At 46.8% G+C, this 15833-nt stretch overlaps 1 protein-coding gene across 1 annotated transcript in view; it reads left to right on the forward strand.

Moving 5' to 3' along the window:
* ATP6V0D1 (ATPase H+ transporting V0 subunit d1) overlaps positions 1 to 15833 on the forward strand; it is a 37237-nt gene that overhangs the window by 8446 nt on the left and 12958 nt on the right. The window contains exon 2 of the mRNA XM_074583328.1: positions 2807 to 2978. Coding sequence (XP_074439429.1) covers positions 2807 to 2978 — 172 coding nt within the window. The remainder of the gene's footprint in view (positions 1 to 2806; positions 2979 to 15833) is intronic.

A 15833-nucleotide genomic window follows, 5' to 3' on the forward strand; every position in this document is an offset into this window, starting at 1 on the left:
AGTTTAGTTCTTGCAAATTTGTGTCTGGCCTTCTCTGTAAAAATTAATTCCAAGTGTTATATAAACATGGCCCTCATTCCAGTTGCAACATAATGTTGTGCTGGCTCTTGTGCTGTGGAGTTGGGGGGGCAACCCCCTCATCGAGCAGGACAAAATGCTCTGGCCAAGCAGCTCATGGGAGAGGCTGCGAGGCACGATGTGCAACTTGTGTGGCTCTGGTCTAAATGCGATGCAGCTCTGACCTCCTGGAAGTGAATGGTACAGCAAAGTCTACTTTTTGTGTCACGGTTATTAAGCATCAAGTGATCTGATAGCAAGGTGGCTTCTTGCAGCCTCAAAAGTATGAGCGTAGTTGCAGGTCACAATAATACCAAAAGGAACTGGTGGTTTTGCCATAGCAAAGTTGGAGTCAAGGAAACAAGTTGAAAGCTTTGGAAGCTTCCCTACTGAAGTGAGATGTGGTAGGACATGCAAAACCTGCTTCCTCTCCAAGGTCCTGTATAGCTGCAAAACAACATCACATGCCTTTTTGGGCAGGCTTGGTTTTCATTACAGCTCTGTACAGAGAGCTGAAAGTAGGAGGTGTATGGATGGTAGCTACTGCAGTCCCCTGTGCTTTCCCTTGCAGTCTGATTTTATGGGTGCAGTACTCTTACGAGGACCCTTTCTCTCATATCCTGCTGAATTTTGCTCCATGCTTTCTCTAGACTCTGCTAAAAGCAAACTAGTAAAGCCCTGACCTGACAATGGGACTTAATTTCCACTCAGACTCCAAAGCTCATCATCCAGGAGCTTTCAAAAGAGGGACTGAAACTTGTTAAGACCTAATTCCAGTAGATTTCCCTTCTATAACTGTAGCTTGGCTTTCAAACATCAAACAATTGCAAAACTCTTTGCATGCATGGTGCTGCCTGTGAGCTGGGTTTTTTGCAGGGTATAGGAAGTGATTACCATCAATAACAATCCTTTGCAGGCTGTGTGGAGGTGAGGGGCATTCTGAGTTTCGGCATGATCCAGTGTTTGACAAGGGCCACGTTGAAAACTCCATTGTCTTGAGTTATCTGGACCATGCTTTCCCACTTCAAAAGTGTGAGCAGAAGTTGGTGATGTGTTGGTAGAGTAAAACACAGCTGTTTAGCTGCAGCATAGTCTGGGGAACAGAGATCTAGGTTAAGTTTCTGCTTTACTTCAGCCACAGGGCATGTTGTTGGGCAGTAGCTCTCTGCTGCATCCAGGATTCCTTACTAAAAGTAAGAGTACCACCAAACTCTCCTCTTACTGAGAAGCATGACAGAAACTGAGTGCTATTTAAGTCTCTGGCCTTCCCCTGCCCCATAACCACCATCTGTTTCCTATGAGACTTAGCAGTGGTAACATCTTCATAACTAAAAAGTGCTGGGTCAAAACCATCTTTGCTAGACCCCCTTGGAAATACCCAGAAGAGTTAAAGTCAGCTTGAAAGCCCTTTGACCCTTCCACCCCTCGGGCTGAGGACAGTGTCACTCTGTAGAGTATGAGGTCAGTACGAGGAAGCTCTCCAGCTTGTGCCTGTGGCTGGGTGTGATGTCAAAAGATCAAACTCCTCAAGCTGGGCTGAGTCCTTGCTCTGACCTCGGTTTGTGGATGCTTGTGCCATAATGCTGAGGATTCATATGGTTCAGTGGAAGGGAAAGGCAGCCTCGGTGCTCCTGCTCCAGAGAAACCAGAGAGAAATGTCTTTGTTTTGTTGTCTCTGGACAGTGTGTTCACATCTGGTTTGACTAAACTCTTCCAGCTACTTTCCTTTCCCTATAAAGGTCTTGAATCCCTGGGAGGGTGCTTGCCTAACTGGCCCTCTGAGGTGAAGCTGAAGGGAGATGAACATTGTGTACCAATGTAACTAGTAGAGTTTTGAAGAGCAGGATTATATGACGTTCCTCAGTTCTGGATTCAGTTTTTCCATAGAGACACTTAAATGCTTTTGGCTCAAGCAGAGGTTTTATCTTGACAGAGCTCAGCATGTTGTGGTTGCTTGTTGGCCAGGGCTGCAGCTTGGTTGGGCACCTGACCTGCAGCAAGGGTAACGGAGGAAATGGAGGTTTCCTCTACTTGAAACTGGAGGAGGGGAAGGCTTCTGAGCATGTTCCCCCATCCTGGGCAGGGGTTGCCTACCATAAGAGACTGATTTAAATGGCCTTCCTCTCCACCAGCCCCTCTCTGCCTCTGACTCTTCTTTACCAGTGCAATTAGTTGGACTAACTTGATGATGTAATGCCGAGCTGCTTTATAATTCCAAGGTTGCTGTTTGTGTCTCTGGCTTTGAAAACTTTTCAGACGCCTCCACATCGCTAGTGTCTGAGGAAACTTGCTTGTGGGTGCAGATAGGTTCTTGGTCCTGATTGCTTCAGAGAAGCCTGCAACCAGAGCCCTTTTGGCTAGAGGAAGTGCTTAAGTTGTTTCTTTATTTTTTTTCCCCTAAATTTCTAGCAAATACTTCCTAGAAAATCAGTAACCTTCCATCTTGATCGAGCACAGATGACAGCTGACACAGGTGTGTTGCACAGGTAGTGTCACAGTTTCCTCTTTAAGATGGGGCAAGGCTGGTATGGTGAAACACTGATGTTTTACTGCCTTTGGATTGTCTGTGATAAAACTAAGCACAAATATAAACATATGTCTTAACATGTGGGTTTTGTCTAGGTGATCTTTCAGAGAAGAGAATGCCTAGAGAAGTGCTGAGCCACAGCTCTCTTGGGTATGCTCAAAAAACCCCAACACCCAAACCCAACACAAACCCTGTAGAGTGGAATTATTCTTTCTTTTTCAGACTTGAAACTGCACCTCCAGAGCACAGACTATGGGAACTTCCTGGCCAATGAAGCCTCCCCACTCACGGTCTCCGTCATAGACGACAAGTTGAAGGAGAAGATGGTGGTGGAGTTTCGTCACATGAGGAACCATGCGTATGAGCCCCTAGCAAGTTTTCTGGACTTCATCACGTGAGTACCAGCCGCTTGTGAACAGCGTTTGAAACTTTTTGGTGTTCTTCCAGACTTGAGGGCTCTCAGACCAACTTTCCACACTCAGCCTTGCAGCTGCTATGTTTTCTGCAGCTTCTGAAATGAAACTGTTTTGGTTGTACCTTGGAGGTCTCAAACCAGCAGCACAGTATCACTGTGTTATTAAAGGCTTCACTCTGGACTCTCTGTGTCTGGTTTCAGGGGGTCTTGTAACGTTTTCACAGCCCTTTGCTCTTGCTTAGTGAGGGATTCTACCTTCTAAAATGCATTCTGACTTCTTAAAGTCTATCACCAGGGTGTGCGTGCTTCACTGGCACAGCTGTTTAGCTGCCTTCCATTGCAGAATTGGCTCAGTCTCTATTAGAGCTGTCATTTACCCTTGTCCCTTGTGTTAAATGTTCCTGGGCTTTTTAAAATGTGATCCTGCTGCAAAACATACACATGCCATGCATGTGCATGACAGTTGGCTGCTAGTTCTGCCCCACCAAGGGCTATCAGCCTTTGTCAGGGCTTCTGTGATCCTGCCATCCCACTCCAGGAGCTGTAGCCCTTCCTCTCACCCCATCACAAGCTGGTTCACGATATTGAGCTGCCCAAAAATTGAACAGCTTTTGGGGTTAATCTTTGACTGATTTGTTTTTCTGAGCTAGCTCAAGGGGACCTGACAAACACCAGCACTAGGGGAAGGGAAGGCCCAGAATATGCATCAGGGGAAAGACAGGGCTGCAGCAGCCTCAGCACGTCTCTGTCAGCGCATGAAAAGACATGAGGCGTGTGCACTCCCACAGCAGGTTCAGCTGATGTGAAAAGCTGGAAATAGCACAGCGTTCATGCAAGTATCTTTTCCTAGCGGTTTTTCACAACCCTCTGCTTCCCTGTGTGTTGCTCTTGTCTTAATCAGTAATAAAATGAAATTGCTACGTTCCTTTAAGCTCTAGTTTGGCTTGCAAACTGCACAGCTAGTGAGCTTTCTTAACCAGCAAGGAGAGTGGTCTTTCCTAACCAGCGAATTACTGGTTCAGTAGGGCATGACTTTTAACTTAGATCTCTGAGAAGAAGGTTGTACTCTGTTCTCAAGTAGGGTAGTTAATATATCAGTATTAATTTATTTGATATAGTGAGCTTGGGCTCATTGCAGGCACTCTGGCAAGTGTGTTTAATCTTGCATTTTTGGCACTTGTGTGTGCGTTATCTTCCTTGTCACCTAGAGATTTCTTTTTTGAATGATACAGGCTGATATGGAAAGGACTTTGTGGTCTATTCAAAGATTTTTAAATTTTGGCCTGTCTGTGGCATCTCCTGCATGTGGAAATATTGATTAAAGACCTGTGTCTCTGACACATTCTTTCCTGTTCTGTCTGTTCTATGTCTGGACAGTAACACTATCTCATTTTTCTAGCTCAGTGGCTCATATCTGTTATTTTATGGGTCGCTGTGCTAAAGCTTCCTGTCTTTTAAGCTTTTCCTATTTTCTGAGTGGTTTTATATGCCTGACACTAAAATTCATGGAGTTTTCATATTTGCCTCCTGATATGGAACAAGACATGGCAAGTCACCAGCAAGACATTACTAAGCCCCCGTTTTGCAGCAGTGTTTGCAATGGGATGAAGCAGTTTCTAGCTCGTCATCTTAGTTGTGTGGAGCAATCTCTTCTATTTTCTCCAACTTTTCAAAACACCTCTTCACCCATCTTTAATTTGCTGTAAAGGTGTCAGTACTGTTTGAGCCTGGCAATATTAGGTAGCTTGTCTTCCACTGATGCTTTTCCTTTGCTGCTCTACAGGTTTGTGGAAATGTCTAGCTTTATGGAAGTAACACAGTAATCCCTACTGGTCTCTTCTTTTAGCCTGTGTTGTATCTGTTTAAAGGCAGTAGTCTGGGGAGGACACGTGAGTATCTTGCAGACTTTAAAACTTTGCTGTTTCCTAACTGTCCTGCTTTGAAAACCAGTGCATGGAAAAGATGAACTGCAAGGTCTCAGGCCATGCCTGCCCTCATTACACACTGCATGACTTCGTAGGAAGGCTGCAAATAGCTGTGGAAATCCAGTTTCCTGTTACACCAGTCCTGTTGACTTTTATCCAGTGTCTACGTCCAGCTTGAGTTGTGCAGAAGACCTTAAACATCTCATGTAATCTGGAGACTGTTTGAATGACTTAGCTTTGAAACTGTTTTTTTGCCCTCAACTTGATTTAACTTTGATCTTGTCCTGCTTCTGTCTCTCTGATTTTGATGAGTTCTCTATAGCAAAACACAATTCTGTGCAGATATCTGTATCTCTTACCTACTGCGTAACCTCATCTCGAATATATTGGTCCCGTTCAGCACAGGATGTGTCTTCCTTGAGTTGTCTTCACTCTCATCTCTTTCCCTTTTTGCCCACAAGGTTTGCTTTAATGCCACTGTCTGCAGTGCTGCCTAGAGGAAGGCAGACAGAAGATGAAGTGGGAGAAAAGGCATTTTGGTACATGAAGTGTCTCCACTCTCTTGTGGAGCCTTTTGTGGAAGCAGACTTCTAATGACACGGCAGATGAGTTAACACAGAAGAATGAGGACAGTGAAACACGAGTCTGGAGAGGGTGCTGGTTTTACCCAGTGGGTCTTAATATCTTCTGTTGAATATGTCCTGTATTTAGTGACTGGGCTGGTAGAAAAGAGGGTAGATTTCTTGGGCTGCCTTTCAGGCTGTGTTTTGTTCCCTGAAAAAAAATCAGGGATATTAGGAAAATTTGCTTCACTGAAAGGCTTATCAAGCACTGGAACAGGCTGCCCAGGGAGGTGGTTGAGTCACCATCCCTAGAGGTGTTTAAAAGACATGTAGATGTGGTGCTGAGGGACACGGGTTAGTGGTAACTTGGCAGTGCTAGGTTAACGGTTGGACTTGGTGATCTTTAAGGTCTCTTCCAACCAAAACGACCCTGTGATTCTATGATTCCATTCTGTGAAACTGTCCTGTGGGTTGTAGTAGGTCTTGGTTTGGTGTAGGAGGCAGAAGTTTCAGGGATTATTGTCCTGCTGACAATGTGAAGCTTCCCACGCATGTCCCAAATAGCTGGAGTGCAGAACAGCTCTGTTTGGAGGCTAGTAACGTGTACTTGTGCCAGTAGCCTTCATGGCTGGTAGCTACCATGTAGCTACGTGCTGGTAGTGTGTACTTGTGCCAGTAGCCTTCAGCTAACCCAGGCTTGTGTGTGGGCAGCATCACAGAGATGTTTGGCCAAAGGATGTTGGCATGCTGGGGATGTTGTGTCTGTGCACACAGAGGTACTGTGTCATCCTGCCTACCCTGAGCGACGCTGGGACAAGCCCCTTGATCTTCCACTCTGGCTGGGCACACAGGCATTATGGGGTGATCTCTCTTTGCCTTTTTGAACATGGCTATTTCTCACTCCTTTCTTTTAGGGTAGTTAATGAAACTTGAGCAGGAAATGGTAACGATTGCTCCTGGTAGACAGCTCAGGGCAAGCGAGGCACCAGGTGGTCAGAAGAAGAAATTGTACTCAACTGAATGTGTCCATGTGCTAAAACTGTACAGGCTGAATTGAAATAAAAAATGGTAGAAAGATATGGAAAATTTGAGCAGGGCTGGCTTCTGCAGGAGGAAAGCTTGAGTTCACTGGGGCTCCCTTGAGAGAGGCACTGGGTTGTAAACAGAGATTTTTAAAATCGAGTGGGATTGTAGGAGGTGTGTCTGACTTAAAATGGAAGGAAATGTTTTGTAGCATGTCCAGTTCAGCTCTGAAACTCACTGCTGCTGGATGCCTTTCTACGTACTAATATTTCTTTGGCCTTCTTAGAAATACTGGATAACCTCACACAAGACAGGCCCACTGAGGCCAGTTAAACCCTTGGGTACCATTTCACTGAGAGTGGCCAGGGTGTACCTGCCAGGAGATGATGGATCAAGCACTTAAAAAAACAGTCGGGCTTTCTCCTTCATGAATGTCCTACTAGACTTTGGGGTGCTTTTGAGTTGATCCACAGGTGACTGTTGTGTTCTCCAGAGTTGCTTGTTTTTGGAGGGTGCTCAGATCTTGACCCAGGGCACATTGCTGAGAAGATCTGGGGAACCGTCTTGTCTTGGGAGCAGCTGTAGTCCCTGTCTCCTCTGATGGCTCCAGAGCCAACCTGCCAAAAGCCTGCGTGGGATTATGCTTTGTGGTTTCTCTTGCCTCTTCTAAGTGGCCCGTGAACGTGGTGAGGCCACAGGAAGGAGGAGGAGCACCAGGAGGATGTGTGCCCCTGGTGTGCTCTCCTTGCACGGCTCCAGGGAAATGAGACAGCGCTGCCTGTGACTTGCCGGAAGGTGGCACTCCAGCCCCGTGGCTGCCTGTCCCCAGGTGCACACCGTGCCACAGGTAAGGACGGTCACCTAGGGAGGTGGGCAGGAGTTGACTCCTCTCCTAAGCTTAGGGGAGAGAACAGTGTTTAAAAGCACATGAACAAAACTGGCCCAAGAGCACAGCTAAGCCGCAACCACAAAGCATGGTCTTTGTTCCCTAAGTCACTTGCTGCCACTGATTTTTTTTTTTTATTTTTTTTTTTTGTCCTGTCGTGCTCCTCTCCTGGCACCATGCTGATTCTTTCCTGGCTGCAGTCCTCTCCAGGAACTCCTCTGTGGCAAGTGTTGCGTTGTTAGTACCAAAATATTGAGGAAGTTGGCCGATTTCCCTTTTGTTTTGTGTTTTTTTTTTTTTTTTCTTTCAAGTGGTGGCTGTAGCTGGCGGCCTTTGCCACTGCATATCGTGGCAAGCAAAAGCTCAACTTGCTGAGCCTGCCATGGTCTCTGTAAAACACCTGCTAGCTCTGCCTCTTGCTAGGCAGCTCCTCGCTGGAAGACTGCTGGTGCTTCCTTCTGTTTTTCATCCGCCCGTAGTAGGTTCTGACTGATAGGCACAAGTTGGCTGCTAACATCTCTGCTCCAACACAAACAATTGACTGTTTGGCTGAGGGAATGCAGCGATGTTCTGTAGGGCAGCAACAAACAGGTATTAAGTGTACTTGAAACAGCAAAACCCACTTCCTGAATTCAACAAGCACATATTGACTTGTGGGATGGAAGTGGGTTTTAGGTTCTTCTCAGTGATGTTCTGCCCTGCCTTTCTGTAAAGGCTTTGTTCTTTGTGTTAGCCTGACACGGTGCCATGTCCTGTCTCCTTCCTTCAACTGTTCCTGTATACAGTTTAGATAGGATTCTTTATCGTGGTATCACTCCTCACTCTAGCCTGCTGTAGCCTCATCAGATTGTCAGCTTTAGTATTTTTCCAGGAGTGGGGGGAAAAAAAAAGGGGGTGGCTTTGCCCTCGCTTCAGCGCAGTCTTCCCTGCTCTGGGAAGTCTGGTTTCACAGCAGCCTTGTCCCTTGAGCCCTTGCAGCAAGCTGATGGGCAGAGAAGGGTTTGAGCTTGTGCTCAAGAGGGAGCTGCTGTAACTGTGTGGAAACTGAGTCCGCTGTAGGAGTGAGGTCTTGGGTGGAGATGGGTCTAAACACATTTCCAAACCTGTGCTCAAGCCCATCATCAGAGGACAGACTAGGTTGTCTTTTGTCTTTACCCTACCAGTCTGCTAGGGCTGAGAACTGGGTTCTTTGTTGCCCTGAGGATGCAGCTGGGAACTTGGCTTCGAGTATGTTTTTGTGGTCACAAGATGTGTTTTTGATGAGACTGCATGTACCTTTTCCCCTTGCGCATGCCTCTTCTTAGCTGACACTTCCCTCTGTTACCTTCTCCCTGACCCAGTCCTGCTCTGCCTCTCCCCTGCACTGGATAGATCTAGTTTCTGCTGCATGACTTTGAGTTCAAGCTTAATCTTGCAGCAGTTTCTCTGGAGTCAAATTGTTTCAATTGCTACTTGAGCTGAAGAGCAGTAATCCTCTTCTCTGGAGTAGGAAGTTGCCTGTCTTTATTCTAAATATACTGGAGTGTGCATCCTGGCACAACTGCAGAGGTTACGGAATATGACTACATCCTTTTGAAGTCCTTTCTTGCAGAAGAAAAAACTCCAAATGCTTTGTTACTGACACTTGCAGTTTATTTGGGTGAATGCAACATGCTGCTGTGCTTAAAACTGCGCTATACTATTTTCAATTAGTCGTTGACTCTTTGGTGGCGGTGGGATTGGGAAGTGAAAATTTACTGCAGGATTGCCAGCCACTACAGTAAAGGTTTACGAGCCTTTTCTGGCAGAGACGGTTTTGGCAGAGAAGCACAGGTTTCTGACAAACAGCTTCCCTGTTTGCAGGGAGTGCAAAGTTGAACTGATAAGCCAAGTTCTTGGAGGGATTATGCAACATTCAAAATAAGAGGGCATGTAGCTAATGGTCTGGAAATGATCACAGACCTGCATCCTGTGGGTAGCAGCATCAGAACTGCATCTCTTCTCCTGCGTACCCAAAGGACACAGATCTCATACCAGTTTCCCAGAACCAGTGTCTCTGAAGATGGACTGGGTTGCATGCCTCAGTGGTCACGTGGAAGTCGTCTTTCAAAAGGGTGTGAATGCAGGTGCCCTCATTGGAAAGGGAGTCTTTGAAAGGTGGATTTCACTGTGTGTTATGTTGAGGGGATGCGTTTTTCCCCAGACGTCTAGTGCCTGGAAGACACTTCATTTTGCCAGTGGATTTGAACTGGTACAGTATAACTCACCTCCTGCTGACCGGTGCTGTTTGTTGCTTGGAAGGCGTTAGCATGGTGCCTAGCAAACGCAAACAGAGTGAGCCACGGTGATGATCGGAAGAGCTAGCAAAATGTTATTGGTGGCAGTAAAGATGTAGGAAAAAGCAGGTGAGGAGCTCCAGATGTGAGCCCGTGTTTCACTAACATAGAGAAATCTTTAATGAAACTCTGCAGCCCTGAGAAGGGGGTTCAGGCATGCAAGCTGTGGGTAACCAGGTGAGAATGCTTCGCCCTGGATAACATCCCCATCCAAGCTGATGCTGTTTCATCCAGAGGCAGCGTGTGGACTTCACTATCTTCCTGGGCTTTGTTTAAAGCTGAACGCCTCTGGTGATTCTGCAGCTCACAAGAACAGTCCTTGTACTTCCCTCATGTTCCTTCTCGCAATCTTTCCCTCTACAGGCTGAAGAGCATTTCTGTTCGAGAAATAAAACAGGGAGGGAGTGTGTTAGGAGGTTATCAGTGCTCCTCCAATCGATTTATGTGTGGTTGCAACTTTTCCAGAAGACAACCTGTGCGCAGTGCCTTCGGTTGGATTAGGGTTCACTGATCAGTTCTGTTCCGTGTAACGTGCTTCATCCCTTGATTGAAACCATTCTCAGGGTCTTCTGGTGCTGGACCTTAGCAGCCTGCATTTTTCCTTTTACCTTTCCATTGATTTGCCTCACCCAGTGCTCTAGGCTGGCAGGTTCAGCCCAGAGAAGCCCTGGGGGGCAAAGGCACTGCTTCTGAACGCTTTTTGGGGACATCTTGTGTACTAGTCCCCTTTTCCACATCTCTTCTGTGTGCTGAAGTCTAGCAAATACTTATACAGAGATTTGTGTAAATACCGCAAAGTACTGCAATATTTAGAGGTCAAGCAAAATCTTGCATCTACCCCACGTGGTTTACTGTATGTCAACTGGGATGATGATTTTTATTGTATTCTGCTGGCAGCAGGTCTGTATGCACAGTAATGTTCTGCATGTTGTCTGAACCCAGACCACACATTCACGGAGAATCAGGTAAGGGTGTTTAGGCCCTTAAACTCACTCATTTTTCTTTGCTACTTCAGTCAGTTTTGGGAACAGTGAGTTTGCACAGTGCAGTCTTTAATCTTCTTTTTTTGTCCTTGGAATGTGGGTTTTGGTTGGTTATTTTTTTTTTTTTAGTGCTTTGCATGTAAGGAAGGTAAGAAAACAGTATATATAAGTTTGGCTTTTGCAGCTGGTTTATGTGAAAGCAGCATGATTAGATGTTTCTGGTCAATATTTAAAATGTATTTAGTGCTGAAGTCTGCTCAGCAGAGTGCCAGGACTCAGCCTTGTGTACCAGCCTTGTGTTTCTCAAGCTTTGAGGCACTAAGTTTAAGCAACCAGAGACTCTTGCAACAAGGCTGCAAGGTGTTCAAGACATTCCCTGGTGTTTCAAGCGGTTTTGTACACATCTAGAAAACAATGTTATATTCACAAAGCCTCCAAATTAAGAGTACTTCATCTAGGTTTTTTTTTCTTGCTAGCCTTTAGTGCAGCTAATGCTGTATGACTGCTTATAAGTTACCGGATGATGCCACTGGAAAACTGAGGTCAGTATCCCAAGAGACCTAGACTCACTAGAAGATGGTAAAAATCACATGGAGATACAGCTAAATATAGATTGATGCTGAGAACATTCCTGGATACTTGGATTTGAAAGGCTGCCACAGCATCTGTAGTACTGTGAAGTTATAACTCTGTGAAATGGTCTTGTCGATCTAAGTTTAGCAGGGTACCCACTTATTGGCTGAGTGCCCTTGGTTTGTGGTGGCAACCATGAAATTCTTGGCTTTCTCTTTGGCAGGTTCACGAACCTACCACTTAGGTGTGGTTTTTATTGGTGTGACTGTAGGAAAGGCAGCGTGCAAAGATTGGAAGAGATGAGCACGCTTTGAGCAGAGACCATCGCATGCTGCATCTGTTCTTGCTGTTCCCTGGACTGCCTGAGCTTCAGCAGCAGAGGGAGGATAAAACTGCTCCTGGCCAGAAGCTGTTGGTCTGACATGTTCTAGTCTGAGCCGAGAAACTGATTTAAGGATTTGACTCAGTTCATCCACTGTCTGTTACTTGAACAAGCCTCAGTGAGGCACTGAGGTCTTCCGGATGTGCAGTATCCCTCTCCTTTCCGGTTCAGGACAGCTGTGCAGTTATTTACTTAAAATGACACTCCAGATACAAGCATCTCGGCTGTCAGCACTATTCTTAGCATCAGCTACTGCTCTTTGGTGCTTTGAAGTCTGTGCGTTGCTTTCCCCCATGACTGCTTACATTCGGAGCTTGAGAGAGGTGTGACAAGTAGCTCTGCGTCCCAGCATATTTGCTCAGGTCTCAAACTTGGTGGGATATAGAGAAGGGTCTGTGTATTATCCACAAACCCAAGGATGCAGCAGTACAACCAGCCCGAAACTTTTTCCTTAGGTTACTTCCCCCCCCCAGCCTGTGAATACATGAACTGGATGAGCTGCTCAAGGGAAGCACTAGATGCTAAAGTGACTATAGTCAAAACAACTTCATCATCATTTAAAGCTGTCTCTAGAATTCATGCCGAGTTCAGAGCACTGCTCTGATCCCGCTGGAGATTTCCCTTTTTCATCCCAAAATAAACACATGCTTCTACAGTAATCTGAGTAACTGCCCAATGTGATCGCATAGTGACTTTTGCCTTGCTAGCATTAGTCTGTGTTAAAGTCTAATGCTGGTTTTGGAAAGCATTAAAGTTGCCTGAGCAATGCAATACCTTAACCCATCCCAGCAATAACTCTGAGCCGCAGCCCGGTTTTTCCTTGCTCTGCAGTTGTGCATCAGCCTGCTGCTGCTTGCCTCTGCTGTCCTCACGGCCCCTCGCAGAGCAGCTGTTAAGCTACAGTTTGGCAAGGCTTTCAGAGGATCCCTGAGAAACGCAGGTCATGCAATGTTCCGTCATTAGTCATGCTTTGTGACCACTTGCAGTATTGTTTACGGTTTCTTTAGTATCCTGGAGCAGAAAGCAATAAAAACCCAACCTATCTGCCATAGGACAATGACTCTTTATGATTAGATTAGATTAGTAAATGGGGGAGGGAGAAGCCCTAACTGTCTTGGGGTCGCTGCCTTGCCGGGCCATGCCTGAATGTCTCCAGGCCAAGTTGTAAACTCCCCATGTGATGAGCTTTTATGCATTGTGCTCTGCTCCCCTGCTAAAAAGGCCTTCCCATTGCAATCTTTCTTGCGTATCTCATTTATCTGTGGCTGTACTTAAGTAACTCCAAAAGGAGGAAGACATACATTGTATGCTCTGAGGGCTGGAGCCCCTCTGCTGGGAGGACAGGCTGAGAGAGCTGGGGGGGTTCCGCCTGGAGAAGAGAAGGCTCCGGGGAGACCTTGTAGCAGCTTTCCAGCATCTGAAGGGGGCCTACAAGAAAGCTGGGGAGGGACTTTTTACAAGGGCATGGAGTGATAGGATGAGGGGTGATGGCTTCAAACTGGAAGAGGGGAGATTTAGATGAGATACTGGGAAGAAATTGTTTGCTGTGAGGGTGGTGAGCCCCTGGCCCAGGTTGCCCAGAGCAGCTGTGGCTGCCCCATCCCTGGAGGTATTCAAGGCCAGGCTGGACGGGGCTTGGAGAAATGTGGTGTGGTGGGAGGTGTCCCTGCCCAGGGCAGGGGGTGGAACTAGGTGATCTTTTAAGGTCCTTTCCAACCTAAACCATTCTATGATTGTCAAAGTACCTGTACATGGCTCTTGCATGTGTGATTTCTTCCTCCTGGATTCTGCTTGGTAGTTATCCACAGATGACTATCCCAAAATTTAGCTTCTGGGGCCTGTCTCTCCTATTTTCTTGGTGAGATCTCCTTTGTGCCTATCTGAGACTACCTCCCAAAACCAGCAGTGGGAATGATTTCTCTGACCTGCTGCTGCTGGAAGAAACATTTCCCCACCACACACACCGTTGGGCTTCTCTAGGCATATTCTAGCCTGGCTTTGTTCTCGTTATGTGAGCGTTGCCCAGTGTATTGTGCTGAACTGGTTGTTGCTGGAGGGGCGAAGATACTGGCCCTGGTTGTCTTGGACTTCAGGAAGCCGTAAGCTGACGTTTGTCTCCTGTGGGTGATATTTCTATGCTTGCCGACTCTTTCCTGTCTCTTAATAAGAAATTCTCCTGTTCTGTGAGACATTACTGACGCTTCTCAGTATCAACTGCAATTGTATTTCTGTGAATGTGAATTTCTGGAATATACCACACCTCTGTTCAGTGGGTGACAGGAAGAGCGAGGCAGGGCGTAGCTGCGCACCTGAAACTCTGGCTGAACGCGCACTCTTTTTGTGCCCATCTCTCTGTGGGCAGATACGGCTTGAAGCAGGAGTGTAAAACACGTTCTTGCCCACGAGGGGTTTGCTACAGTCTTTGTGGAGGCAAGGTTGGGGCCTTGAGATCAGATGCTGGTTTAACACTTAATTAAAGGCCTGCCACCCCCTGTCACTGGCTATAGCTTGTGTAGAGCCTCCATGTAGTGGTTTCTCCTCTGAACTCCTACTGAGTGTTCCCAGTGAGCTAGTGCAGAGGCTCGTCAGACCTTCTACCTGTCTCCAGTGTCCCACCTGACCATCCTACGTCCCAAACTCTTTTCCACGCCAAGTGGGCTGCGGTAAGACTTCATGGTGTTGCGGGTGACCATCTCCTCTCGTTTTCTGATGTGTTCCATAGTCTGGTCATTGTATTAGCTGCACCAAGAGCTAGTGAAGGTTAAAATGCTCTTGGAGGGGTCTGAGCATGCATTAACCGTGAAAGCTGGAACGTTTGAAGCCAGTCAGAACCGAACAGGAGATAGGGAGGATGATGACAAAAGCCGCTCTATTAAACAAGTAGTCAGAGATCCCTAGGAAAACTGCTGCCACCATAATAAATCTAATCTGTTGGGCCTGGGAGGAAATGCCAGCTTAGCCGGCACCTCTGCTACGGTCTTAGTACAGCTGTGCTAATGGAGGCAGATGCATTCGTGTTGGGACCTGGCACAGGAAAGCAAGCGTTGCCCCTTCCAGAGATGAAAAGGGACGTTTCCAGCTGCCCTGGCACTAGAGGACTTGCCTCATAGTCATGATTGACTAAGCTGTGACTGGTTTTGCTGGGATGAAGCAGGGACTGAATGTGAATTAGTGTGGTCCGGCCTTGCTGGAAAGAAACGGGAGCTATCAGGAAAGATTAGGTAGTGGTGCTGGTGTCTGCCGGCCCTTGGCAGGCACAAGAAGACCTTTGTCCTGCTCCAGCTCTCTTGTTATCTTAAAGGTTTGAAATGCTGTCACGGTGGAAATTTGAATTAAGAAATTTCCCCTCTGCCTTGCATGTGGTAACGCCTCCTCCTGCAGGGATGAATCCTCTGACAGCAAGATTTATGTAGTCTCAATAGGTACTCTTTCAAAAAGCTGCTGCTGGGTGTCCTTAGAGGCCTTGGCATTTGGTCTATAGATTGTGCATTTCCCCAGGCTTCCCTGAAGGATGAGGAAGCAAGCAAGTTAAGGGGTATAAATGAAATGGGGAGAGCCATGCTTTGCGCTCTGGCAGCAAAAGGCAGCTGGATTAAAGACAGGGACCACCGCGTGAAGAGGGTCAGGCTTGAGCTGCTCTCCCCAAACGTGGCTGTGGCTTTCATGCTGATTATGGGTGAGCTCAGTGTGACTCCAGTAAGCCAGGAGCTAAGCTGCTCTGATGAAGACCTGCGAACAAAAAGGGCTCCAGGCACTTTCCCTCAGTTCCTCTTGTACGGTTGACTTTGGCTGGGCTCCTGGCAAGCTGCAAATATCTTGCAGAGAGCAAGATCCGTGGTGAGCTGGGAATAGGAAAGAGGTGTGCAATGACTGTGTTTCCTTGGCTGTTCCTTCAGTGTAGACTGAGTTGAAGAAACAAATTTGGTCTGGTCTTATGTTCTTGCCTTGCTTTGATGAGAGTAATCCTGCCTATGGTCTTTCCTGAAAGCCACCGTGTTGCACTAAGCAAACTTGCATGTTTGAGGGCAGATGGTGGAGCTGGGAAATGATCTGCTGTATCCTTGGTCTGGCACACCTCATGGAGATGCACCTGTGTGAGGGTGCAGATGCTTGTGTTTACCAGGAACCAGCTGCTTACTGCAAGGGACTTACTCTCAGTTCTCATAAACAGGCCCTTCTTGCTG

The sequence above is a fragment of the Larus michahellis genome, chromosome 4 (assembly GCF_964199755.1).
Source record: "Larus michahellis chromosome 4, bLarMic1.1, whole genome shotgun sequence".
Lineage (NCBI taxonomy): Eukaryota > Metazoa > Chordata > Aves > Charadriiformes > Laridae > Larus > Larus michahellis.